Here is a 27039-nt window from a genome sequence, read left to right on the forward strand (position 1 = left end):
GCTCACTTTGGGAAGTCTTCCCATAACCCTACATCTGTATTAGTTATTTGTATATTCTTCCCTATAATCACATCTAAATGTATTGCCTTCAAACTGTCTTCCTCCTTGCTCTAGACCCAGGCCCTCTTCCAAACTCAAGGATATTGCTATGTCAATTCTCTACTCCTCTATATTATCCATTTCCTCCACCCTTCTGAGAAATACTCTTATTTCTCCCCTTAAAAAAAAAATAATAAAAGAACTTTCACTGGTCTCTGCTTCCCCACCTATCTACTGCCCTGTCTCCTTCCTCTTGCTGCTAAACTTCTTTAAAGAGTTGGCCACATTTACTGTCTCTATTTCCCCTGATCCCAACCTCCCAGAGTCATGTTTTTATCTCCAGTGCTCCATCAGGTATTCTAATTAAGATCACCAAAGAGTTTCACATTGCTATATCCAGTGTCCAACTGTCAACCCTCATCCTACTTGACTTACCAGTAACACATGACAAAGTTGGTTCTTCTGTGACTTTCTTCCCGTCAGCCAGTTAGCCAGTGGACTAGTTTCCTTCCTACCTCACTGTCTGCATCTTCTCGGTCTCCTTTGCTGGTTTCGTCATCTCCCTAATGTTTACATTTAGGAGGGCCAAAGGCTCACTTTCTAGAACCTCTTACTTAGTTACCTGCACACACCACACTTCCTTGGCGTTGTCTTCCTGTCTTGTGGTTTTACATACTGTCCACGTGCGCCACCAAACCTCAGTGTAACCTCTGGCTTGGACCTTTCCCTTCAACTCCAGAACCGTACTGTAAATGGATTTCCAGCAGACATCTCAAACGTGGCATGTCCCAAGCCGTGCTCCTGATATCCACCTATACCTGGCTCCACCTTTCACATCTCAGAAAACGGCAACTTCATTCTCTTAGTTGTTCACGCCAAAAACTTGGCTGTTACCTTGGATCGCTCTCTTTCTCTAGTACTCCACACCCAATCTCTCAGCATATGATGTTAGGTTTGTTCTCAAACTATCCAGAATACAGCCACGTTGTCCTCCTTCCACTGTTACCATCCGGATCCGAATCACCCCCACATCCCTGGAATGCTGTACGACCTCACACCCACTATCTTTACTTCTGCCCTGCTTTAGTCTGTTTTCAATACAACAGTCAGACTGACAGTTACAACTTAAGTGACATCATGCTGCTTTTCTCCTCAGATACGTCCCACCTCTTTTGCTTCCTATCTCACTCAGGGTTAAAAAACAGAATCTTTAAATTTGGCCCTCTCCTCCTCTTTATTAGCTTATTTTACTCTGGCCACACTGACTCCCTTGGTGTTCCTTGACCGTATCAAGCATACTCCTTCCTTTGTACCTCTACCCCCCCAGCTCACCTGTTCTTCCACTAGATACCTCTATGACTCATCACTGAGTTCATCCCTGGCTTCCACTATTCAAAGTTGTGGCACTCCACTCTTGAAATTCTCTGGCCTCTTCCGGCTTTACTTTTCTCCTTAATCTAATATGCTATATATTTAAATTACTTACCTCGTTTACTGTTTGTCTTGCCCTTATCCCCAGAATGTAAGTTCCTTGAAGATAGAGTTTTTTTGTTTTTTCCCCCTATTTTATTCTGATATATCCCTGGTGCCTCTAATAATGCATGGCACACAGCAGGTACTCAACAATTTTTGCATGAATAGACAAACAAATTAGATTGCAGATTATTTAACAGCAGGGACCAGGTCTTATTTGTCTTTATATTCCCACTACCCTGCAAAGAACCCAATACACAGAAGGACCTCAATGATTATGAATGAATAAATGATACATGAGAATCACCACACAGGTAACACCACAGTTGTCGTTCATTTTTTCTTTTAAGATTTTATTTATTTATTTGACAGAGAGAGAGACAGCCAGTGAGAGAGGGAACACAAGCAGGGGGAGTGGGAGAGGAAGAAGCAGGCTCCCAGCAGAGCAGGGAGCCCAATGTGGGGCTCCATCCCAGGACCCTGGGATCACGCCCTGAGCCGAAGGCAGATACTTAACGACTGATCCACCCAGGCGCCCCAGTTGTCGTTCATTCTTGGTAAAGATTCTGAACTTTTTTTTGACATGTTTGTGGTGGTGGAGCAGTAAGTGTGGGAGAATAGAGTGGTTGCCTCTTGCTTTTCAAACTTTAGATACAAGAGGGTTATATTAGAGCAATGGTCACCAGAAACTTTTAGTACTGCCAATACCTTCTGTGGACTCTCCACTCCCTGCACCTTATTCTATTCCCTGATGTCCCTTTAAGTTTCCTGAAATATACCCATATTTGTCTGTTTTGATACTTCACGAACACAGTGTATCCCTAAAATTTACCGACAATCTCACTTTTTGTTAAATTTTTTAAAAATTTTATTTATTTATTTGACAGAGATAGAGACAGCCAGTGAGAGAGGGAACACAAGCAGGGGGAGTGGGAGAGGAAGAAGCAGGCTCCCAGCAGAGGAGCCTGATGTGGGGCTCGATCCCATAACGCCAGGATCACGCCCTGAGCCAAAGGCAGATGCTTAACAACTGAGCCACCCAGGCGCCCCTCACTTTTCGTTTATTTACATCTACTTGAGAAAGCAATGAAAATTCATAAATCTAAATTTAAAGAGGATTCTAAAAATTCATAAATCTAAATTTAAAGAGGATTCTAAAAATTTACCATTTTGTTGTGGTAAAAGCACGTTCTCTAAGGGAAAAGTACCAACATAATTCATAAATATATTTTACAGAACAGAGAGTGATCATATACTCCAGGGACCTGTACTCAATTTCAAAAGGTTGATGAAAATGATAGTCTCTGCATTCAGCAAATTATATAATAAAGTTAGTTGTATTTAATGCATTATTAGCGTTTGTTCTGAAAATGTATGCTTTGCAAGACTAAAATCAACATAAATTTGTCAAGAATGAACTTTTAGAGCAATGATAAAAGGAAATTCCACAATTGGGTTGTATCATGGCAAAATTCATGAGCAACATATGATGAAAAAGAGAAAGTACAGTAATATAAATTACAGACAAAACATACCACAGTATAAAAAAATTTCACTTCCGATTAAAAAATTTTGAAGAAATATGAGAATATCTGAAAGCTACTTACAGTAGATTTTTCAGAAGAAGATGGAATATCAAATGTTTCATTAATATGGTTTTCCAGATCTTGTTGAGAATGTGAATAATGAATTTGGTTCCAACTGTTTTTCTTTGATTGTTTGGGTGGTAAAGCTGGAGGCTGCCCATCTCCAGGGGTCTCCTGTGACCTGGACAGGAAAAAGGGGAAAAAAAAAAATGAGTATTTTGGAAGCTGTCTTCTAGAATTGTTATTTTAAAAGCTAGGGTCGTGGCGCCTGGGTGGCTCATTTGGTTAAGTGTCTGCCCTCGGCTCAGGTTGTGGTCCTAGGGTCCTGGGATCGAGCCCCGCATCCGCATCCTGCTCTGGCTCCCTGCCTAGTGGGGAGCCTGCTTCTCCCTTTCCCTCTGCCCCTCCCCCTGCTGCTTTTCCTGCTTGTGCTCTTCTGTCAAATAAATAAATATAATCTTAAAAAAAAAAATAAAAGCTAGGCTCAATCAACTCGGATATTTACAATGTCTAGTAAGAGACAAGCTTTAAATATTCTATTTACAAGTGCTACTGTTTAATGAAACCTTTCTTAACTTTGACGTTTAAGTAGTACATCAAATTCCCTACTTTATCAAATCTGTAAACAATTCTACATAATAATTAAATATACTTTATGGGTATCACAATGAAGATATCTATTAATCTACTATAACAGTATATACACCTTTCCAAAACACTTTAAAAATAATGTTATCAGTGGAGTCACATGGGTAGCCAGGGAAAAAGGCAGACAAAGAGAAATCAGAATTGAGAGTTGAGCTGTTCCACAGATAAAACAACTGGTACAATCTAGAGAACTTGTGATTGGCCCAATTTACTTAGAAATAAAACACAAGGGATGCCTGGGTGGCTCAGTCAGTTAAGCGTCTGCCTTCAGCTCAGGTCATGATCACAGGGTCCTGGGATAGAGTCCCACATTGGGCTCTTTGGTCAGGGGGGAGCCTGCTTCTTCCTCTGCCTGCCACTCCCTCTGCTTGTGTTCTCTCTCTGACGAATAATAAAATCTTACAAAAACAAGACAAAACATACAATTCATGAAAGTAATGAACTCAATGCTCACAAAGATTAGAATCTGAGTAAAAGTGTTGAGCTCACTGAGGAGATAAAAATGGACAAGACATTGTTGGAGTATGTAATTTAAAGAAACAAAATCCAATTAACATTAGGGAGAATAAGCCTCAATTTGTGACAGCAAGAATTAATAAAAAGAGCTAAGTAGGAGAAGCTTCAAGGTATAAACAGTAGCTTTTTTAAGATCCAGCACAGTATATGTAATAACACTACTTGTGAGTTTTTCACAAGGCCAGAAGGGGGAACCAGTGGTTCAATTTGCATCCTAGGAAGCATTCATCCATGGAGGTTGTGGAAGTGAGGAAAATAAGGCAAGGGGAAATAGTTCTTGGTAGGAGCAGTGACCATTTCAGAGGTTATTATTAATCTCTGTGATGCCAGGAGGTCTTTGAGAAAATAAAAGAATTACTGTCCCATTGCCTAAGGTCTCTTAAGAGAGTCGATAGCTGCTGTATCAAGTTGCACGGCGGCTGCTGTACTATCCAGACACAGATTTCGTTCAGTTTCTGCTTTTTTGAGTGACAACAGATGCCCAAGATACAAATTGTAAGGTCTTGAGGAAGTGGAACTGCATTAGATTGTATTATTGTTCAAAAATCATTCTCCACTCTCTCTGGCCGACATTAGGCTTGGCCATAGGCCTTGCTCTGTCCAATGAAATGTAAGTAGAAGGGGTCACTTTTGAAAGGACACCTGAAGAAACAGCTCATGATTCATCATGCGTCTCTTTTTCCTTGGCCATCAGACTAGCCATGCCCCAAACAAGAGTATGGGTCCTGCAATGGACATGACATGGAGTAGAGCCACAGATGATCCATGATGTACATATAATGTAAGAAAGAAATAACCTTTATTGTTATAAGTCACTATAAGTTGGGGTAATTTGCTACCACAGCATAGTTTATCCCAAGAAAACAGATACAGAAATTAGTGTCAGAGCGGCTCTTCGGTACATATGCTCTCCCCTGGCAGAGAAGGTGTGAACCTTACTTAGAGGCTCACTGCTTGCTAAATACCTGGTAGATACAGGTGATGAAGATAAAAGTTTTATTAGTGCCAAGGAAGTCAGCCAGGATTAATAATAAATGGTTTAACTGTATAGCCCTCCAGGGAAGTTTCTCTTAAGAGAAAATAGTCATTCCAAATTTCCATAATGTAATATAAAACTTAATCATGAAATAAGTAGGTAAACCATAATGCCCACTCAGTCTAACTTTCTACATAGAAGTCTTTAGGGAACACAATGCTCTGAATTCTGAGAAGTCTGTAAGGACTGCATCAAAGAACATACCTCTCTTTTTCAGCAAAGCCTTCTTTGAGGTCTACCTTGATGGTCAGAGACTCCAGGTACCAAATGTAATAGTTTTTATTCTACCAGTTTTAACTGCCAAGAGCCCAAGCCTTTAAGATCCAATATATTCAAGTGTTGCTAATCCAGGAAATTGTTCACACAGATGAGAATAGAGACATGGACCTCAAACATGGCCTGCTGGAAGGGATTAGGACACAAAGACGGACACATCCCCTGGCACAGCCTCACAGATGTGACATTTCTAAAAAGCAGTTGATCAGGGGTGCCTGGGTGGCGCAGTCGTTAAGCGTCTGCCTTCGGCTCAGGGCGTGATCCCAGGGTTCTGTGATCGAGCCCCACATCAGGCTCCTCTGCTGGGAGCCTGCTTCTTCCTCTCCCACTGCCCCTGCTTGTGTTCCCTCTCTCGCTGGCTGTCTCTCTGTGTCAAATAAATAAATAAAATCTTTAAAAAAAAAAAAAAAAAACATAAAAAGCAGTTGATCAAAAGCAGTTGATCAAAAGATTAGGTATATATAGTCAAAAAAGCTCCAGAAGTGATTTTTATTATGCATTGCTAATTAGAAATCATTGTCCTGAAACACTGGTTGCAAATTCATGGCTTGTGGGCCAATTTTGGCCAACATACATTTGGCCCATTATTTTTTCTTTATAAAATGTGAGTTAATTGGCTACATTTAAAAAATTACATATGTATCTGGATTTTCAGAATGGAAAATTTGGACGCTCTGGAAAGAATGAAACTGCATTACCACTGGTCAAAGCCAAGAATGAGCTGCTGCCTTTAGATGGGCCATGGGCATCCCAGTCCACATAAATCCCACCCAGGGGTACTTGTGAGATTCCAGTACGTATTTGAGTATAACCTCTCTTAAATATTCAAGTCCGCAGGAAAACACAGGAAGGAAGAGAGCCAAGCACACAGGCTTGGGTTGGGATTTAAGCCAAGTTCTAAAGACAAGGTGAGGAGAATGCAGCATGCACTGAGAGGATTAGACAGGAAAGAACACTGTAATTTCAGATTTCAGGAAAAGGGCTATCTGCCTTCTCTCATTGCTTTATGTAACTTTCTTGTTAGAATAAACCTTCTTGTTAGAATAACTTCTCAGAGAGTGATGGTCAGGCTCTTCAGATGTCAGATTGTTGCAGAGGGATAGGTTGGTCCGGGAGCTTTTACAAACTAATTATGTGCTCTCCCAGTAATCCCAGTAACTACCCTTTCTATGTCTCCATGTCCAATAACCAAACTCCATCTACATATCTATTTTTGTCTCTAATACAGTCTATCAAAGTAATCAAGGATGTCACAGCACAGACTCCTGAAAATTCTTATTCTGAACAAAGGTTATCAATTACATTTTAAGACATATTCCAAGTGTATTAACTCAATTTATTATAACAAATAACCTCCTACTTCATATTTAATGTAGAGATCATGAGTATAGTTAATTACTTACTCACTTTTTAATTTAATTCTCAGTAAGGCTTCTGGTCAACAACAGGTTATTAGCAGTTAAGTTTTTGGGGAGTCAAAAGTTATATGTGAATTTTCAACTATTCAGGGGTTGGCATCCCTAACGCCCACGTTGTTCAAGGGTCAACTGCATGTTGCTAGACTTGATAAACTGGTCAACTTGATCAACTTGATCCCATGCAAGACTGGCATGGGAATTGGGTTAAGCTGAGTGAGGACATAAAGTTTTCAGTGGTAGTAGCTCAGAGGAGCAAAGTGAAGACAAATCTTTAAAGACTAAGTGAAAGGAATTGATGAAGTGAGGATGAAGCTGTGGTGACTCACTAGAAAAGACTAGAATGGGACAGTCCAAGCAAAAATGGCTCCGGAAAATGAATTCGATCCTTCAGGATTGTGAAATCTGTGAAGAGTCTCTTGTGATTAGGGCCTAAGGATAAAGTTAAGCGTTTGGAGAATTCCTCATCTCCGTACTTCAAACAAGTAGACAGATAAATGGCTGATTAATATTCTTAAAGGCTGCCAGTATATCCCCGCAAATTAACTAGAATTATACAATTATTATAGTTAACATCTACTAAGCACTTTTTCTCTGCTTAACTATTATACATCTCATTTACTGTTCAGAGCAACCCTATGAGGTAGATATTATCATCCTGTTTTTTTAAAGGTGAGGAAATTGAGGCTTACAGAGATAAAATGACTCATCCAAGGTCATATAATTAGAAGTGGTGGAACCAAGTCTTAAACCCAGCCTGAATCCAGAACTTCTGCTCTGAACATTATGCTATAGCTGCACTTTAAACAAAACTATAAAAGGCAGGAGCAAAGTTATTTTAAATCAGAGGTTTCCATACTTTATGTAGCAGTAGACTCCTCTCCAAATAAGATGCTTCTCAGATGCCAATATATAAAATATACAAAAGCTAAGCAACCCACCTGACAGTATCTGAGGCCTCAACAGAACTTCTCAGAGCATACCCTGAACATGACTATTTTCTATCATGCCATTTGGTTATAAGTGGTAATACTGCTCTATATTTTAAGTTCTAATAAAAACAACTTATATTTAAATGCAGAGAATGCAAGATCAGTAGAGATCTGTGCTTTAATAACATGCATTTTTACTTTAATGGAGAACGTATTTCTAACTCAATGATTTTAATATACTTAAAACCAATAATTTGTATATGATGGGGGGGAGGTTTGAATGGGACCAGAGCTTGAAACATAATGTTCAAAATTCACCCACAAAAAAATTTTGTGGACAAATTACTACCTGTGTTAACTTTTGGACATTAAGAAAGGAGAAGGGGACATGGGAATATAATTCTGAGAGTGTTCCAATGCCCAACTCTCATATTGGGATTTTTCAATACAAATAACTTGCTTATCTTCAACTTTGACATTTTAAAAAGTGTTAAGTGAAGAGCAAATAATGAAAATGTTAAAGTGCACTTTGTTGTCAACAGAGCAATATATTGTAACATAGCAGCAAAAGATTTGCTAAAACTGTCAATGAAGCCAGGTAGGCAAAAACTTTGCTGATTTGAGTCCACTCAGCTTTAAATTTCCTCATGAATGCTTCAACAGCAGCAGTGAAAGCAGCTTATTCTGCAGTCAAAGCAGCTCTCTGTTGCTGTCTTTAGCAATCTGTATGAAAATAAAAAAATCTTAACCACCCAACTCACATGTTTTGTGATGATTTTGTAGAAACGTCCAAGCTTCCCTATTACATACTAATAGGAATATATTAACATTTGTGGTGTGAATTTACTAAAATAAACACCTGTTAAGTATTTTCAAATTAATTGAGGGTTATTGTTTTTCTCAGAAAATCACAAACCAAAACAGTCTAATCTTCTGCGAAACATTTAAAGAAAGGAAGGAAATGGTAGACTGTAGTCTCAATCACCCCCGCCTAAAAACGGTAACTTTATTCTAAGCAGTACAAACAACCTATTTGTTTCCATAATAAACACACCAATGAGTTAATAGTGTTTCCTCCTTGTGAAGCAGGTGACCTTACCCAGTGACTGAAGTTTGGACCCAGGTTTCACCTCAAAGGCCCTGTACTCACTCAAAAAAAAAAAAGGAACTGGTGAGATTGATCTCAAGATTTGTTTCAATACACGTTGAAATGCTCTGTGTTTCATCCAACACATTGTCCGAATTCTTTCCACATTTGGCCAGAACTAAACCCTATGGATTCCAAGTTGTAAAATGTTTTCTCCGGATTTCAAATATCAGCCAGCCAAGCAATCAACCAACCAACTGGTCAATCAATCAACAAAGCCTTGTCTAAGACACAAAGTTCTGCTGATTGGCTCAGGTAGGGAAGACCTGAATTTTAGTTCTGTAAATTGGGACAAGTCCTGTTAAGTGTGGCTTTCTCATCTACAAAATGGGGATTACATGTCTTTCCTATTTCATTGAGTTGTCTTGAACAGTGAGATAATTTCTGAAGCTGATTGTAAGCAACTAATGTAAGTTATTCGTTTACCATTAAGCTTATCTTTTCAGACCTCTCTCATTATTCTTAAGGTTAAAACTGGCTGAATTTTAAATGCAGTGTTCAGAGAGTCAAAACTGAATACAAACACATAAGCCGCACTAAATACATGTCTAGAGAAAGGTCCAAGCATTTGAAATTCTTGTGGATCAGGATGGGGAAGCAACACCTACACAATGCCAATGTGTCCTGAACTTGCATCTCCATTCAAGGTCAGGAAACCAGAACAAAGGTTTTAATGGGTTGATGAACCTATAAAATATATATATATGGAGATACTCAATTGTATGTATATGTGTATGTGTATGTGAGTCTGTATGAAAAGGGCTCTTCAAAAAATGGACTGAGATAATTTGGTTAGGTCCTGGGAGTTATATTGTTTTGTTCTGCAGTAAGATGGGGTTTTGAGATTCCTCTATATGGTTTATTTCTATGTGCTGAAAGTATAGCATTTTTAAATGTAACCAATTAACATCTCGATCATGTGCTTAATTACTGTACTTTTTAAAGTTTCAGAATTAGAAAATATATGATTATTAAAAAATCAAAGTATACAAGGATAATTTTTTTTTAAAGACTTTATTTATTTAATTGACAGAGATAGAGACAGCCAGCGAGAGAGGGAACACAAGCAGGGGGAGTGGGAGAGGAAGAAGCAGGCCCACAGCGGAGGAGCCTGACGTGGGGCCCGATCCCATAACGCCAGGATCACGCCCTGAGCTGAAGGCAGACACCTAACCGCTGTGCCACCCAAGCGACCCTACAAGGATAATTTTTAAAGTAATAAAAAATTAGCCTGGGTGGCTCAGTTGGTTAAGCATCTGCCTTTGGCTCAGATCATGATCTCAGGGTCCTAGGATCGAATCCCACTTCCAGCTCCTTGCTCAGTTAGGAGCCTACCTCTCCTTCTGTCTGCCACTCCCCCTGCTTGCAAGCGCACGCTCTCTGACAAATAAATGAATAAATCTTTAAAAAAAATTAAATTTCCACCAGCCTTGTCTCCTGTCAACTCATTCCCCACATGTGTCACTGTGTATCCTTCCTACTCTTCCATCCTCTGTACACACACAATCAAAATGTTTTACCAAGCTTTGTTACCAAGACTAAAATTCCACTTGTCTTAATAGCTTAGCCAGTCCTCCTTTGTCTGGCCCCATAGTGAGGACAACCACACCTCCTCTATATCTTGTCACGTGTTCCCGAGCTCCTACACCTACCTGCTTTGCTTATCAGTCCATCTACTCTTCTACCCATCACTCTCAGACCCCTTTTTTCTTCAGCCCTGATCACAGTCACTACATCCTACACCCTTCCTTCTTCTCAACAATTAATCTTTCTACTTATCTATGTGCCTTATAAAGAATTTTACTTTTTTCCCAAAATTCTCACACTGTTTTTACTTGCATATGGACTAACTGCATTATATAAACCAATAAATCAAGATATTGCATATTATTGTGAGGGTAAGCATGTTGTGTATTAAACTAATGGGGTATAAATGCTGAATTATGAAGCTGGATTTATATACCAGTATGTAATAGGAGATAGGAATGAATTTTTAAAAAGATGGGTGCATACTTTCTTTTTTTTTTTTTTTTAAGATTTTATTTATTTATTTGACAGAGAGAGAGGCAGCGAGAGAGGGAACACAAGCAGGGGGAGCAGGAGAGGGAGAAGCAGGCTTCCAGCTGAGCAGGAAGCCCAATGTGGGTCTCAATCCCAGAACGGTGGGATCATGAACTGAGCCGAAGGCAGATGCTTAATGACTGAGCCACCCAGGCGCCCTGGGTGCATACTTTCTACAGCTTATTTTCAGAATGATGGTCATCTTATTTAGTTCTCCTTTGCTATTTAATTTTTCCCACATTGTCTATTCATTCTTATGGTTCCCTTCCTGAAAAAATATTAACTCTACCTTTTAGTATTTTATTGCCTGACCACAGTGCAACATTATCTGCAGAAACTAAAGGTTTAAGAACATACTGTCAATGAAACAGTAAGAGGGATTTTTGGGGGTGGGGTAGGGGGAGGGGAATACAAAGAACTCTCAGGAACAAATAAGCACATTTACAAATACATAAAAATTTCAAAACACTGAATAAATAAATGCTTGTATCAAATACCCTAATTTCCCAGATTATTTCAAATGAAACAATCTGGGGCATTATTATTTATAAGAGGGAAGCTAAATGAAAAAGGTCTTACGGTGAAGATTCCAGAACGATGCTATTAGCTTGTGTTGAAGACGGAGATCTATGATTCACAAATACTTCGCTTGGGGAAGTGTGAACCACATGGTCTACCAGATGACCAACTGAAGATGGTCGTAACCGGGTTCCCTCTTGTGTGAATGCAGAATTTCGACTATATAAAGAAGAAGAAAAATTGAGTGAAAATGTGCTTTAGTTCAACTTTTTCCAGTTTCTTACTTACATGATTACATTAGAAAGTGGGTACATGTTTTAACACTAACCACAGTGACTAATCAAAATCTCTGACAAAGATAGTATGATGTAAACAGAAAGAATACCAAATAGGAAGTCTAAGATCAGAACTACAGTCAGCGATCTGCCACAAGGGTTTTACCTGTTCAATCTATTATCTCTACCAACCTTAGCTTTAGTCACTACAACTTAGTGTCTTAATCAGCATTTACAGTATTATAGCATTTATTCCTCATTTTATTGCACTTTGCTTTATTGCCTCATCTTCTTCTTTTTAAAAGGTTTATTTCTTTTAGAGAGACAGAGAAAGAGAGAGGGAGTTCATGAGCAAGGGAGGGGCAGAGGGAAAGAATCTCAAGCAGACTCCCCACAGAGTGCAGAGCCTGATGCGGGGCTTGATCCTACAACCCCGAGATCATGACCTGGGCCAAAATCAAGAATCAGACACCCAATTGACTGAGCCACCCAGGTGCCCCTCTTCTTTAAAAAAAAAAAAAAAAAAAAAAAAAAAAACGTATTGAAGGTTTGCAGTAACTCTGCATGGAATAAGTCTATTGGGTGCCTTTCTCCAACAGCATTTGTTCACTTCATGCCTCTGTCACACTTTGGTAATCCTTGCATTATTTCCGACTTTATCATTATTGTTTTTGTTACAGTAATCTGTGATCAGTGATTATGACTCGCTGAAAGCTTAGATACAGTTAGCATTTTTTAGTAATAAAGTGTTTTTAATTAAAGTATGCACATTGATTTTTTACACATTGCTACTGCACATTTAATTGAATACAGTAGAGTGTAAATATAACTTCTATATGTACTAAGAAACAAAAAAATTCAGTGACTTGCTTCTTTGCAGTGGTCTGGAACCAAATCTGCAACATCTCCAAGGTATGTCTGTATAAAATAAAGGGAGAGAATAAATAATTCAGAAATATCTCTGGTCTGTGTTCTTTTTTAATCCGTATAAAAGTTTTTATTTATGGGACTTTTTAAAATTCCTAAAAATAAATAATGAATAACATATTTCCATCCTTGTGACAGTCACATGAATTATTATCATTATTACTATTAATTATGACAGCTAACATTTGAACACTTATTATGTGCTAGGCATTGTTCTAAGGATTTTACATATATCACCTCATTGAATCCTTATAACAATACTATAAGAAAGACACTGTTATTATAATTTGTAAATGAGGAAAATGGGACAAAGAGATTAATTAACTTGCTCAAAGTTCAAACTTTCAGTGATTCCAGGGCCCATGCTCTTAACCATCACACTATACTGTCTCTTTAGAATTAAGAAAAAAAAATTTTCAGATTATATCTAAAACTGTTTCATTATCTAGGAAATTTAATCAGAGCTACTGTTAATTAATTAACTCAATCATCTTTCCTCTGTCTTCTGTAATTTGCTCTAATTATTTAGTGCTACTAGTAACAAATGGAGAAATGGGTGGCTGGAAAACGGACCAAAAAAGATGGTTCTGGACTTTCCTCAAATAGTTGATGAGCCTCTGAATATATGCAGTATTTTATAAAGAAAGATGATATAGCAATCTGCAATTAGTAAGAGAAAAACTTGTGAGTCTATCTTTTTTAGCAGCTTAGCAGCTAGGAAGACACATAGGTATGAGGTAATGATCTCTAAATCAAACTTTACTTTTGTTATGTAGAAGTTTATTCTTGGGCTGAAAAACACCCACTGGTGACACAATTTTTAGAATTTAGTACAGGGGCACCTGGGTGGGTCAGCTGGTTGGATATCCAACTCTGCATTTCAGCTCAGGTTATGATCTCAGGGTCATGGGATCAAGCCTCATGTCAGGCTCTGCGCTCAGCGCTGAGTCTACTTGTCCCTCTCCCTCTGCTCCTCTCCCTGCTTGTGCTCTCTAAAATAAAAAATTAAATCTTTCATAAAAGTACAACGTAGTACACACTTACTGGATATTAATGTGTTTAAAATATTTCTGAAGTTAGACTACTTCAAATATATTCCATACCAAAACTCAAATATTTTGATTTTAACCTTTTGGGTGAACAAAGTCTATGAATACACTGACATCTATTTATCATTATTTAATTACATACATATATTACACACAAAACATTTGTTAAGACATTATAAAATTAACATCTTCAGCCAGTACAAGTTGATTATCTTATTATTATCTATACCAAAGCCTACAGTTTTTGTGAGAAATACTAGAATGAAGTATATAAACAGTAAGTGGTGAGTAATACAGGCTTCTTAGTGCAGACATGGCTAAGCTTGTGAGAATTTATATTGGAAACCCCTTTTTCCAGACCAAAGAAAGTGGTGGAACAGTTGGGGTAGGAGGTTAGGTAAGATGATCACAATCATTTAGCATTTTCAAAAAATATATGCTTCCCTAGAATTCTGGAGAGCCACATGAAAAAGGATTATGTCAATAACAACCACATTTCCAGATTTTAATTCTACTAATAGATCTTGATTTATTGGCTAGAGCTCCATACCGTACAGGAAAGCGAGCATCCTTGTTCAATGTTCTACTCCCTGATTGATGAGACTTTTCTTGCCACTTGTGCAGTAAGCTGCAGGCTATGAGAAAATAATGCTCTGGAGCAACAAAAATCATGTTTGACTAGATATTTAAATGCAAATATTTACATATTTTGATCTTCAGGCCAGTCTACAGTAAGTCTGTACTTACTGGTTAGGAGTTCCAGGTGGAGATCGTGATGGAAGGCTTTGTGTTTCTAACCTGTCATCAGATATTGAATTTCTGCTTACTACTTCCCAATCCATTAATTTCCGTGCCAAAGGCTTACTTGGGGATCTGCAGAAATAATTTGATATGTAAAAATTTTTATTTTTATATCCCCAACTATTAACCAAATCTTAGAATCTATCTTAATAGATCATATTCTAGATGAGTAAACATAATTTACTTAAAAGAAATTAATGCATTTAGTGACACATCTACCCCATAATTTCCTAAGAAATTAAATCTGCTTTGTATGGAGAAGGAGGGAAAGACATGCTAAGAGTAGAAGAGAGAACAGGAAGAGGAGAAAAAGAGAAGAAAGGAAAAAAGCAAAGGAGTAGTTGGCTATCAAGTTATCTCAGATAGCAACATTATAAATGTTGCCTATTCCAGAGTTTCTGAAACTTTAGCTCATCTTGCGATGTATTAAACAATTGCTAGCCTATTATCTCCTAAATATCCTTAAATCTACACCCTGATCCTCTACCTTAATAGAGGACGGGGTGAAAATGGTAATTATGTATATTATAACTTTTTACATCTTATATATAGTAGTAGGCTAGTGGATTGGTTTGTTTTTTAAAAAACATTTAAAAGGTTAACATTCTGTCTGGTGGTAGGGAGCAGAAGACTACGTTTCACCTATCTATATATTGTCAGCTACCACACTGAGAAAGATGAGAACTAAGTAATCATTTCAGAAAAGATATGGACCTTTGCAGAATATAAAAAAATATTCAAATTCTGACAGTGGCCAAAATTCATGGAAAACGTATGACATCTACTTTTTGACATGCAGAGTTAATATGAAGGTTAATATAAGGAATTATGCTACTTACAGAAAAACACAAAATAAATCATCTTGTAAGCTGATAGTCTTATATTTCATTAATAAATTCACTGAAGCACATATAAACAGACTGGACTAAAAAGCATGGTAACACTTACTAAGAATACTCAAAAATATTTATAGACATGGTAGGAAGCATTAAAATAACGATTAGTAGAGTGTACTAGTTTTGACCTTCCATGAGACAAAGCATGTAAGTATCTATGTCTAAATATCTAAATTTACTGGTACAATGTATGACCCTAGGGCCTTCCCTTCTTCCTACATTTTATGATTTAGGAGTATCTGAATTTTCAGTGCAATGTTTTAGTCTATTACTTTTATTAAACCACAAGTATCTTAAATTCCTTATGAATCCAAATCAAACAAATACCCCATCATTTTGGGTATTCATAGCCAAAACCTTTTTTAGTTTGGTAGAATGACATCTCCTTAATTTAAGAACATATAACATTTCCTAAAAGAGATATAATGTTACTGATTTAAAAAAAAAAGGCACTGGCTCAGATTTCATTTTTCACAAATAAATTCAAAGTAATAGAAGCATGAATATTTCCCATTATCGTTAAGTCCAAATTACAGGGTTTTCCTACTTGAAGACAATCAGGACACCATTTAGCCCAACATCCTAATACTGCTATGCAAACTCATATTCCTTTACTCACAATAAGATGGAAAACAAGTATATTTTTTCATGCATTTGATTTTTAAAATGAAGATTACTAAAGAAACCTTAGCATTTACTGCTCTTCTATTAGCCAATTCTCGACGTTAATAAGCTATTCTTTCTCATATATTAGACTACTAAATATAAACTGTTAGGAGTTCATATCATAATTAGATCAACTACTTTCGTTTTCAAACAGAGGGAAAAAAATCATTTGAAGGAGGAAAAATTCTAGTTATACTCACCCAGCACAGAGCATCAGAACACTTTACTGTTGTTAATAAACTAAACATGGTTGGAAATGCTCTGCGTTTAAAACTAAATTTCAAGTGTTTTATTAACAGCTTTAACCTCAGAGACCCACCCACTCAAGTCTGCTGTCTATGTTTCCTGTTGAATGTGGAAATTTCAGAGAAAAAAATACCACACTTCATCAGTGTGTTTGCAATGTGGTAAATATATTTTCTGACCATGGCACTTTATTTTTCTGTTGCATGTAAACATTCTTTTGCTTTCTTCTTAGATTTTATACGACAATTGAAAAAGTGTGAAAGCAATTCAAAGAGTAGATATACTGGGGGAAAAAAGTAACTTATTAATTATTGCTGAAGAAACAACCTTACATGGAAACTTTAAGGAGAAATCTTTTCTAGCTATATACCACCAACTAAAATTCTAAGAAGTGGACAAGAACTCTAGAATTCTCTAATAATTTAACAGAATAACTCAACAATTGCTAAAACCATGAGAATATTTTGGTAGATATCCATCAGGTCATCACAATAAGATTGTGATATATTAACAAAAACAAGGCCAGAGAAGCTTAAATCTTTTGGAGATGGCAGGATCGTTAACACAGTACCATTAAAAACAACTTTATCCCTGCTGATGACTTCTTATTCAAAGGAGGATTCATGGAATTCCATATAACAGAAGAATTGGAACAGTTACTTGAGGGTTCTCGTATTGGAATTTTAGCCTACTATTCATTAAGCAATGCATATTTGTTTTATAAAATAACCTATTAAACAATTTCTCATTTTAATAATGCATATACAAAATGAAGAACTAAGATGCAGGTTTAATTGTGCATATTTCTCAAGGTCACATATGATCAAAATATTAAAACACTATAACTTATAAAGTAATTTGCATGTGATATTAAATTAATAAATACATCTACAATTTGGCGTTTGTATTAAAATATCATACTACAGAACTAATTATCAAATCATGTTCACTATTTTTATAAATAGCAAGCAAGAAAAAAATTTAAGTTAGGAAAAGAAGAAAAAAGCTAAGTATTTTGTTAGATGCATTTTTAACAGAAAACAATCAGAAAAATATTGATTTTGATTTTATAAGTCTGCAAGAAATGATGCAAATAAAGTACAGTACTTAGAACTTGAATACCTTGTATATTAAAACAAAATTAAGAGGAAGTAAATTATTTCATTCTTGAGAAGTTTCAAGAAAAAGAATTTCAATAACATTTTCTGTACATTTTACCTTCCTACAGGAGCTGAGCACTTTGTAACTGGAAACAAGGGTATCTAAGACTGTAAGAGGGAAGGTTCTGAATAATTTCAGTAGCCAAGTCTATTAGAGTAGGTATCTCTGTTCTTACTTTCTTCTTTTCTCCCTTCCCTAACAAGCAAGTAACCAAATAACCGTTAATATGATGCTAATATTTATATTTAGTAGAGAAATGACAATATTTCCTTCATAAATCTAAAAACAAGACATAAAAATAAATCATATTCAGAATTTTGAACAAATGTTGAATGATTTACATCATTCAAATTCAAGTAAATTTTTCACAGCCAAATGCTATCTAGCCCTGACCAGCTAAATCCTTCAAGGCATTTTCACTGACAGTCTTCCTCTCCGGGAGGTTATTCATAGACAAATGAGGATGAGGATAAGCCAGGAATGAAGAAAAACAATGCAGGTAAATTTTATTAATTCAAACACATAAAAATCATGCTTGAATAATTTTTAGTTTCAAATGTCCTTACTCCAAGGAACTTACAATAGCATTTGTTATTTATCTTTACAAGCATTCAAGACATACAGTACTGGCAAAGAGTCACATAGTTTTAGCAGTGACTCCAACTCCAGAGGCAGGGAAGTGACAGGTTAAAAGGAGGAATCATGAAGTTAAATCTACTGTTTCGGATAAAAGGATTTCACTGCTTAAAGATTTACTGACATAAATGACTAGATTTTTCAACATAAAAGAAAATGCCTATGATACATGAAGTGATAAAAATAAGCAATAAAAAGTATGAAATAATTTTTAAATGAAATACACACACACACACACACACACACACACATCTCTGTAAGGATATACATGGCAAATTCTTGAATAGTAAGTACCAATTTTTTAAGGGGGGGAGGGGTAGAGGGAGAGAGAGACTCTTAAGCAGGCTCCACGCCCAGCGCAGAGCCCAAAGTGGGGCTCCATCTCAGGACCTTGAGATCATTACCTGAGACGAAATCAAGAGCCAGATGCTTAACCAACTGAGCCACCCGGGCGCCCCCCCTCCAATTTTTAAAAAATAATCATGTTGGGTCATGATTTTTCTTTATATTATTTGGCATGTTAGACTTTATTTCCTTTTCTTTACTTTTTTTTTTTTCTTTTTTAAAAAGGGGAAACCTTGAACCCAGTTGAGTTTCCCACATTTGGGGAAATCACAGGGGTCAGAATGGCCCGAATACAATTTACAAGCCTCTAACCGTCTCTGTGATCATGGCTCTCTTCCCTGCCACATAAGTATTGGCATGTTGGAATTTTAAAAAAAATAATGAAGTATTACTTATATAAGTAGAACAAAAAATAAAGCAATTTCTACTTTTGGAGAGAGAAAAAACAAAAACTCCTTTTACTCAACAAACACAAAACAAGAAGGTCTTTTTGATGAAGACTAAGAGCAAAATTAAAGTAAAATCAAAAGCAAAATTCTATAATTAAAATTCTTATGTCTCCAATGGCAGTAGACCCCAAGCAGATGAACTTTTTTTTTTTAAAGATTTTATTTATTTATTTGACAGAGAGACAGACATCAAGAGGGGGAACACAAGCAGGGGGAGTGGGAGAGGAAGAAGCAGGCTCCCAGAGGAGCACGGAGCCTGATGCAGGGCTCAATGCTAGGACCCTGGGATCACACCCTGAGCCGAAGGCAGATGCTTAATGACTGAGCCACCCAGGCGCCCCAGATGAACTCTTTAATTTAACGACTTACCCTCTGTAAGCCATTTCTACTGAAAAACCACTGCTTCATTTAAAACACATCTACCATACCACATACATTACAACAAGAGCTGGGGCTAACGCAGTGAATAAAACAGACAAAACTCCCACCCTCATAGAGCCTACATTCTAGTGGGGGAGATGGACAATAAAGGAGGTCATCTCTCAAGGCTCTGAGACAGGAAAGGAGCCAAGCGTTCAGTATCTCAGGCAGAACAGTAAGAACTATTCTGCAGATGTTAAAAGTGTGGGTTAGAACTGGGAGGCCTGCATGAGAATCCTGCTACATCCTTGACTATCTCAGTTAAATCATTCAGACATGCTATGCTCAGTTTTCTCACCTGTAATGGAATTTACCTAACTGAATTATGGGGATTGTGAGATCATACACAAAAACTGCCTGGCACAGATAAATATAAAATAAATGTTAGCCACTATTAGATTCACTGACTATCTTCTGTCCACTCACATCACCATACAGTTGATTCCACCACAGCAGCCAGAGTGATTCCCCCTCTTCTACTCCCGTATTTTTATTATGGAACATTTCAAACATAAACAAAAGTATAAAGAATAGTTTAATAAACACTGCACTCAGGACCCAGATTCAACAATCATCATCACGGTCAATCTTGTTCCCTCCCTACCATTTACTTGAACCCTCTCACCCCAATTATTTTGAAGCAAATCCGAGAAATCACGATATTTGTAAATATTTCAGTTTACCACTGTAAAACACGGCAACTCTGCCAGATGGTTAAAATGGAAGTCAGTTTTTATCCCTTCCAGTGGGGGATCTCAGCCCTTAAATCCAAAGTCCTTACCATTTCTAACATGGGGTCATACAAGTTCTGGCTGCTTCCTATCTTCCTCTCTAACCACTTTCTCTAGCACTGCCTTGCTCTTTCTGGTCCATCACTGGCCTGCCTACTCTTCTTCCAACATGACAAGGGGGCTCCAGCTCCATGGCCTTGTGCTGGCTCAATCCTTTTCTTACACTAGATACCTGTTGCACCAATCAGAATTTAAGCTCCATGGGACTAAGCTGTGTATTTGTTTTTCACTGTCTTCCCAGGGCCTGAAACAATGCTCAGTAGAGTAGTTCTTAGATAAACATTTGCTGCCACCAATTTGGTCATTCTTCCTCCTTTCATTTGTTGGATAATCCTGTTAGATTGTTGTTCACGCATCTCAAAGTAGACCTGTGCCAGTTTAACTCCTTTTTCCAATACAAATTTGTTCTCTTTCCTGTAACCCCTTGTCCATTTTATGTCACCCAAATCTGATGGTCTTTCTGGATACTCCTGTCTCTAACACACCTCCACCTAATTGATTAACAACTTCTTCTAGTTCTACATAGAAAATGCTCCCCAGATTTGTTCCCTAGTCTCCATTTCATCACCACTGTTTTAGTTCAGGCCTTCATTATTTTCACTTGGAATATGGTAATAACCTTCTAATTGGTCTCTTGGTACCAAGTCCTTACTTCTTTTTCTTTTTTAAAGATTTTATTTATTTATTTGACAGAGACAGAGACAGCCAGCGAGAGAGGGAACACAAGCAGGGGGAGTGGGAGAGGAAGAAGCAGGCTCCCAGCAGAGAAGCCTGATGTGGGGCTCGATCCCACAACGCCAGGATCACGCCCTGAGCTGAAGGCAGACGCTTAACTGCTATGCCACCCAGGCGCCCCCAAGTCCTTACTTCTAACCCATTCTCCATCAACTGCTCATATACCTGTTTTCTAAAACATAAACCTATGTCATTTCACTTGTTAAAAAGCAAACTGGTTATAAATAGCTCCTAAAAATATGAAGATAACTAAATGGCACCCGAAAAAATAAACTTATTTCTTAACAATGTCATTTAAAGAAATATGGAAATGGACTGAATAATATATGGAATTAATTATTATGTTATTAAAAAATGTTTAAAATAATGAAGGAAATGAACTTTCTAACAAAATGTTACAATCGTAATATAATACTTGATGCAGCCTGCTCAGAACTACAATGCTTGGCACAGGGTTAATTTCACTCACATAAAAAACAACAAAAAAAGGGAATGAATAAACTAGACAAATTATTTCATTACTCCCTCAACATAACTTGTTGTTTAATTAAATAAAGGATCATGTGATAATTCTGTAATCACATTTGGAAAAAGAGTTTTTAGTAATTTTAATCTTTTTTTTTTTTAAAGATTTTATTTATTTATTTGACAGAGATAGAGACAGCCAGCAAGAGAGGGAACACAAGCAGGGGGAGTGGGAGAGGAAGAAGCAGGCTCATAGCGGAGGAGCCTGATGTGGGGCTCGATCCCATAATGCCGGGATCACGCCCTGAGCCGAAGGCAGACGCTTAACCGCTGTGCCACCCAGGCACCCCAGTAATTTTAATCTTTTAAAAACAATTCAGACACTGAAATAGAGGTGGCTTACCTTGCAAATATCCTGTCTTTATTTGCTTTTTCTTTGCCATACTGAACAGACTGGACTTCAGTTCTCCCACTGAAATACATAAACATGCACAATAATAAAGTCTTAGAGAGAACTCTAAGATAAAGTAACAACATACGACATGATTATACTATGACTTCCTAAGAGACAAATTTCTAGCAGAGGATAAGAAGAAAAGACTGGACTAAATTTCAGTTCTACCTGAATGGATGAAGCTTATTTATGGCTCTTGCATTAATGAACAACAATGTGTTCCACAGACACTCCATTTTCAGGTACTTTATTTGAGAATGACTATCACCGGTTTAGTCTGTGGTTTAGCTAGTGTCTGTATTACTCCTTGATGAAGGACCTGAAACATGGGCAATCTTGAAGATTCTTGCTCTTTCCTTGGGCTTTTCCTTCTTGTCTACTGATAATTATCGCAGATTCGAAGACTGGTTATATCCTCAAATCCTTCCTTGCCCAGACATAGGCAACTCCAGACTTTTGCATACAGGAAGAAACTAAGGACAGAAATATGGTTGCGAACTGGGTACTATAGACAATTTGTCCTGAAGTCGATCCGTCTAGCAAGCACATAGCTTATGCATGGAAACTAAGCCTCCTCTGTGGTAAACCAATGTGTTCAGACCAAATCTGTTACTAAAAACTTGGTTCTCAGAGAATTTGCTACTTGACACATCACATTATTTAAGTGTGAATAGACATAAATGTCTAGTATACCAAATATAACCATTTACGTATGTAGATATCTAATTCAAATAAAAACAGCCAAATATAGGTTTCTAAAGCAAAGCAAGCAATTTTAAGATCATCTTCCATGGGTAAGTATAGATACATGTGAACAGAATGGTCTATCTGTTGAAGTTTTAATGGAAAAGTCAGAAACCTAACCATGATTTTTAAACTTTTCTTAAGAAAATATATTTCCTCTAAGAAGGATAAAGTATACCTGCAATTGTGAACAAGGTAATAAATTGAGGTTTACTATTGTTTTGTACTTCCACATTAGGACAATGACTTTAATCCCCTGGATATTTTGGAAGAGAGATAATAAAGGTGCGTATTTGAGTAGGCTGGTGGAGAAATTAATAGATTCTCTGATATCTGAATTCCATCTCTCAGTTTAAATAATATATCAACATTTTAAGTCTTACAAAGTTCTAGTACTTCCAACCATTGCTTATTATGAGGGAAAAAATATTCATTTAATGCATACCTATTAGGGATAGGTCCATGTCCAGATAACATCTGTCGTGCTGCCATTCCTACCTCAATTACAAGATTATTAATCACTTTGATGATTAAAAGGTGTTTTGGATATGTTTTAAAAGTTCGTAAGGACTACAAACATAAAACTTAACTTTCACAACTATAAACAAACATGGTTTACTTATATACACTAATTTAATGTTAACTGAGCTCTCATGGGCCTCAATTCTCCTCCTGTGCTCAGCTAAGTTTTGTAGGAGGCTTGCTAGCCAACAACCTCTATTTTCTAGGTTCCTTCCTAGCCAACTCACAATTTTTTCTACTTTACTTTTTTTCTGATGGGAGATTAAAAAGTAGGGGAAGTCAAAAGCAGAAGACTGACAGACGCTGGTGGCTGTTGTAGTAATAGTGGGAAGAGGATGCTGGGAGAAACAGCACCTTATAGATGGTATGTACCATCGCTGATCAAAGCAGCACCTCTTGGGCAGATCCAGAACCGCCTATGACAGCGGCTCTAATGATGGAGCAGCAGATTAGGCTTGTGGACTCCAGCCTAGACGTAACACACGTTTCTGATCCTTAAGCATTACCCATTCGTCCTGTTTACTTCTCTAAAACCTTCCTCCTCCCTTTTGTTTTGCCAGCCTCTCTAATACCTGTGTAACCAGTTCCCTCAAGTGGCTTTTACTTGAAAAATCAAAAGGACTTTTTGTGTCTCTGGTAATTTACCAGTGAAGAGGATTCAAATGGAACACTATTACTCAAAAGGCTGGATTAACAAGCTGAATTTTGTAACAAAAACATAAAGGTAAAATTGAAATATGAGAGAGCATTAAAGGTTTATATTTCATATTATCCATAATACTTTCTTTAGGGGTTTAATATTACTATTACTAGAATAAAATGCAAAACTGTACCATAATCTGAGAACACCAAATTCTGACAGTAAGATATTTATTTTTAGAACAATGAGAAAATGACAATTGGTAAAAGAACACAGGCTCATTATAAGTAATTTCAGCAATACAGAAAACCAAAGAAAAAGTTTTAAAACCCCAAGTTAAGAAAATAATAAAATAAAATTAAAAAATAAACCCCCCAAATTTAGCCAGTCTTATCCTGAAGAAATAATCTCAACTATCAGCAGGTATAAATCATTCTAAAACACATCTCTCTAATTCTCTTCACAGAACAATTATGCTACATATCCCACTTTTAATGAAAACAGTATTAAACTGATTTCCCTTGAACTAAAAGAAAGAAAAAGACTGCCATTCATATATAAAGAAAGATTAGGAAAACCTTAAGGAGCTGGTGTTATTAATACTTAATTTTTGTTAATATGGATTCTCATACTTCCACTAGTCCCTTGCTTCCTCATTTTTTTATATTGTTTTTACTTTATCAAAGTTTATAACACTTCAATTCTGTTCTATAGTCATAATTCTGATAGTTGTCAAGGATTAGTTAAAGGACCTACCCTTCATTCTTAGTTCTTTTACCAGGATTCTTCTTAAGTCATGTTGACTTATCTCTCGGATGGCTTACTTTTCTTAAAAAAGTTTTTTTTCTGGGTGGCTGGCAGCCTCAGTCAGTAAAGCATGTGACTCAATCTCAGGGTTGTGAGTTAGAGCCCCACACTGGCTGGAGATCACCTACATATAAAATCTTAAAAAAAAAATTTTTTTTCCCCAGATGGGCTCAGAGGTGTTATATTCCCTGAGGTTTTGTTTATTTGATAATGTTTACTGGCTTCAGACTTGAATGGCAAACTGGGTAAGTTTAATATTTTTCAGTCACTTTTTTCCTTAGGATGTGGTAGACAAAGAGTGGCTCACGTTATTATTAAAAAGAATACCATAAACTTAACGCCAAAAAATTCATTAACTTAGAGGAAAGAGATGAATTCCTTGAAATAAATGAACTACCAAAGCTCACTGAGAAGAAAATCTGAACTGCTTTATAGCTTTAAAGAATATGAATGTGTTGCTCAAAAGCTTCCTATAAACAAAACTTCTGCCCTAGATGGATTAATTGGTAAATTCTGCCAAACATTTTTTTTTAAAAGATTTTATTTATTTGAGAGAGAGCAAGCGTGAGAGAGAGCATGAGCATGGGGAGCAGCAGCAGAACAGGGAGAAGCAGACTCCCCGCTGGGCAGGGAGCCCGACGCAGGGCTCAATCCCAGGACCCTGGGATCATGACCTGAGCCAAAGGCAGACACCTAACCAACTGAGCCACCCAGGTGTCCCCTGACAAACATTTTAAAAGGAAATAATACCATTACTACAGAAACTTGTCTGAAAATTGAAAATGAGGGAACACTTCCCAACTCATTCAGTGAGGCTGAAATTACCCTGACACCAAAACCTGACACTGATATTACAAGAAAAGAAAACTACAGAGCAATATCCTTCATGAACACAGATGTAAAAATTCTAAACAAAAATTTGGCAAACTGAATAAAACAGCACAGAAAAAGGATAACAGATCATGACCAAATGGGGTTTATCCTAGGAATGTAGGGTGGGGTTCGCACTTGAAACTCAATGTAATTCATCATACAAACAAATTAAAAACCATATAATCTTTGTAATAGCTGCAGAAAAAGCATTTGACAAAAACCAATATCCAAACCTAACAAAAACTTCCAGGATGTAAGATGTAGAGGGAACTTCCTCCACATGCATTATCTACAGCATCTATGAAGAGCCTACAACTAACATACTTAATAGCGAAAGACTGAATATCTTCCCCCGCCCCCAAGACAAGGAAAAGACAAGGGTATTTATTCTCACCACTTCTATTCAGCACTGTACTGGAGGTTCTAGCTGGGGGAATAAGGAAAGAAAAGGAAATAAAAAGGATCAGAATGGAGAGGAAGAATTGAAACTGTCTTTATCCTCTAGGTAGAAAATCTGTTGGAAGCTACAAAAAAGCTCCTAGAGTAAGTGAGGTAAGCAAGGTCTCACTATTGAAATCAGATCAACATTTAAACAAATCAATTGCATTTCTGCTTAATAGTGAACAATATGAAATTAAAATTTAAAAAAAGACCTCAAGAAATTAAGGATAAATTTAGCATAGACCTGTGAAACTTGTAAATTTGTGAAAGACCTGTACACTGAGAAACACTGAGAGAAGTAAAAGACAAATAAAGATATACCATGTTTCATGAGTTTGAAAACCCAGTATTTTTAAGATGTCAATTCTCCTGAAATTGATCTACAGTTTTAGCACAATCCCAATTAAAATCCAAGAAGCGGGGTTTTTTTGGTTTTTGTTTTGTTTTGTTTTGTTTTGTTTTGAGAAAGAGAGAGAGTGTGCATGAGCGGGACTGGGTGGTAGGCAGAGGGAGAGAGAGAATCTCAAGCAGGTTCTATGCCCAGTACAGAGCCCCATGTGGGGCTCCATCCCACAACCCGGAGATCATGGCCTGAGCCAAAATCAAGAGTTGGACACTCAACCGACTGAGCCACCCAGGCCCCCCCCCCCAAGAAGTCTTTTTTGTAGCAACCGATCAGCTAGTTCTAAAGTTCAGATGAAAATGCAAAGGACCTAAAAAATTTGAAACAACTTTTAAAAAGAACAAAGTTGGAGGACTAAAACTACTATAAAACTTAATTATAAATAAATCCAAATATAACTCCACTGAAACTGAATTTTCAACAAATACTGAAAACTGATTTTCAACAAAGGGGCAAAGGCAATTCAGTGAAGAAAGAAAGAGTAATCTTTGCAAAATACTGAAAACTGATTTTCAACAAAGGGGCAAAGGCAATTCAGTGAAGAAAGAAAGAGTAATCTTTGCAAAAAATGGTGAAAACTGATTTTCAACAAAGGGGCAAAGGCAATTCAGTGAAGAAAGAAAGAGTAATCTTTGCAAAAAATGG

The 27039-nt window shown here is 37.0% G+C and overlaps 1 protein-coding gene across 9 annotated transcripts in view; it reads right to left on the reverse strand.

Moving 5' to 3' along the window:
- Nucleotides 1-27039, reverse strand: part of PTPN4 (protein tyrosine phosphatase non-receptor type 4) — a 207466-nt gene that overhangs the window by 35553 nt on the left and 144874 nt on the right. For 5 of the 9 annotated variants that reach the window (XM_026510144.4, XM_026510145.4, XM_026510143.4 and 2 more), the window contains exons 13-17: nt 21914-21982; nt 14647-14772; nt 12794-12841; nt 11709-11867; nt 3120-3279 (exon numbers count right to left, since the gene is read on the reverse strand). In XM_026510144.4, coding sequence (XP_026365929.1) covers nt 3120-3279; nt 11709-11867; nt 12794-12841; nt 14647-14772; nt 21914-21982 — 562 coding nt within the window. The remainder of the gene's footprint in view (nt 1-3119; nt 3280-11708; nt 11868-12793; nt 12842-14646; nt 14773-21913; nt 21983-27039) is intronic. The other 4 variants (XM_026510148.4, XM_026510147.4, XM_044388278.3 and 1 more) reach the window with 2 other exon arrangements.

This window comes from Ursus arctos, unplaced genomic scaffold (assembly GCF_023065955.2).
Source record: "Ursus arctos isolate Adak ecotype North America unplaced genomic scaffold, UrsArc2.0 scaffold_1, whole genome shotgun sequence".
Taxonomy (NCBI): domain Eukaryota; kingdom Metazoa; phylum Chordata; class Mammalia; order Carnivora; family Ursidae; genus Ursus; species Ursus arctos.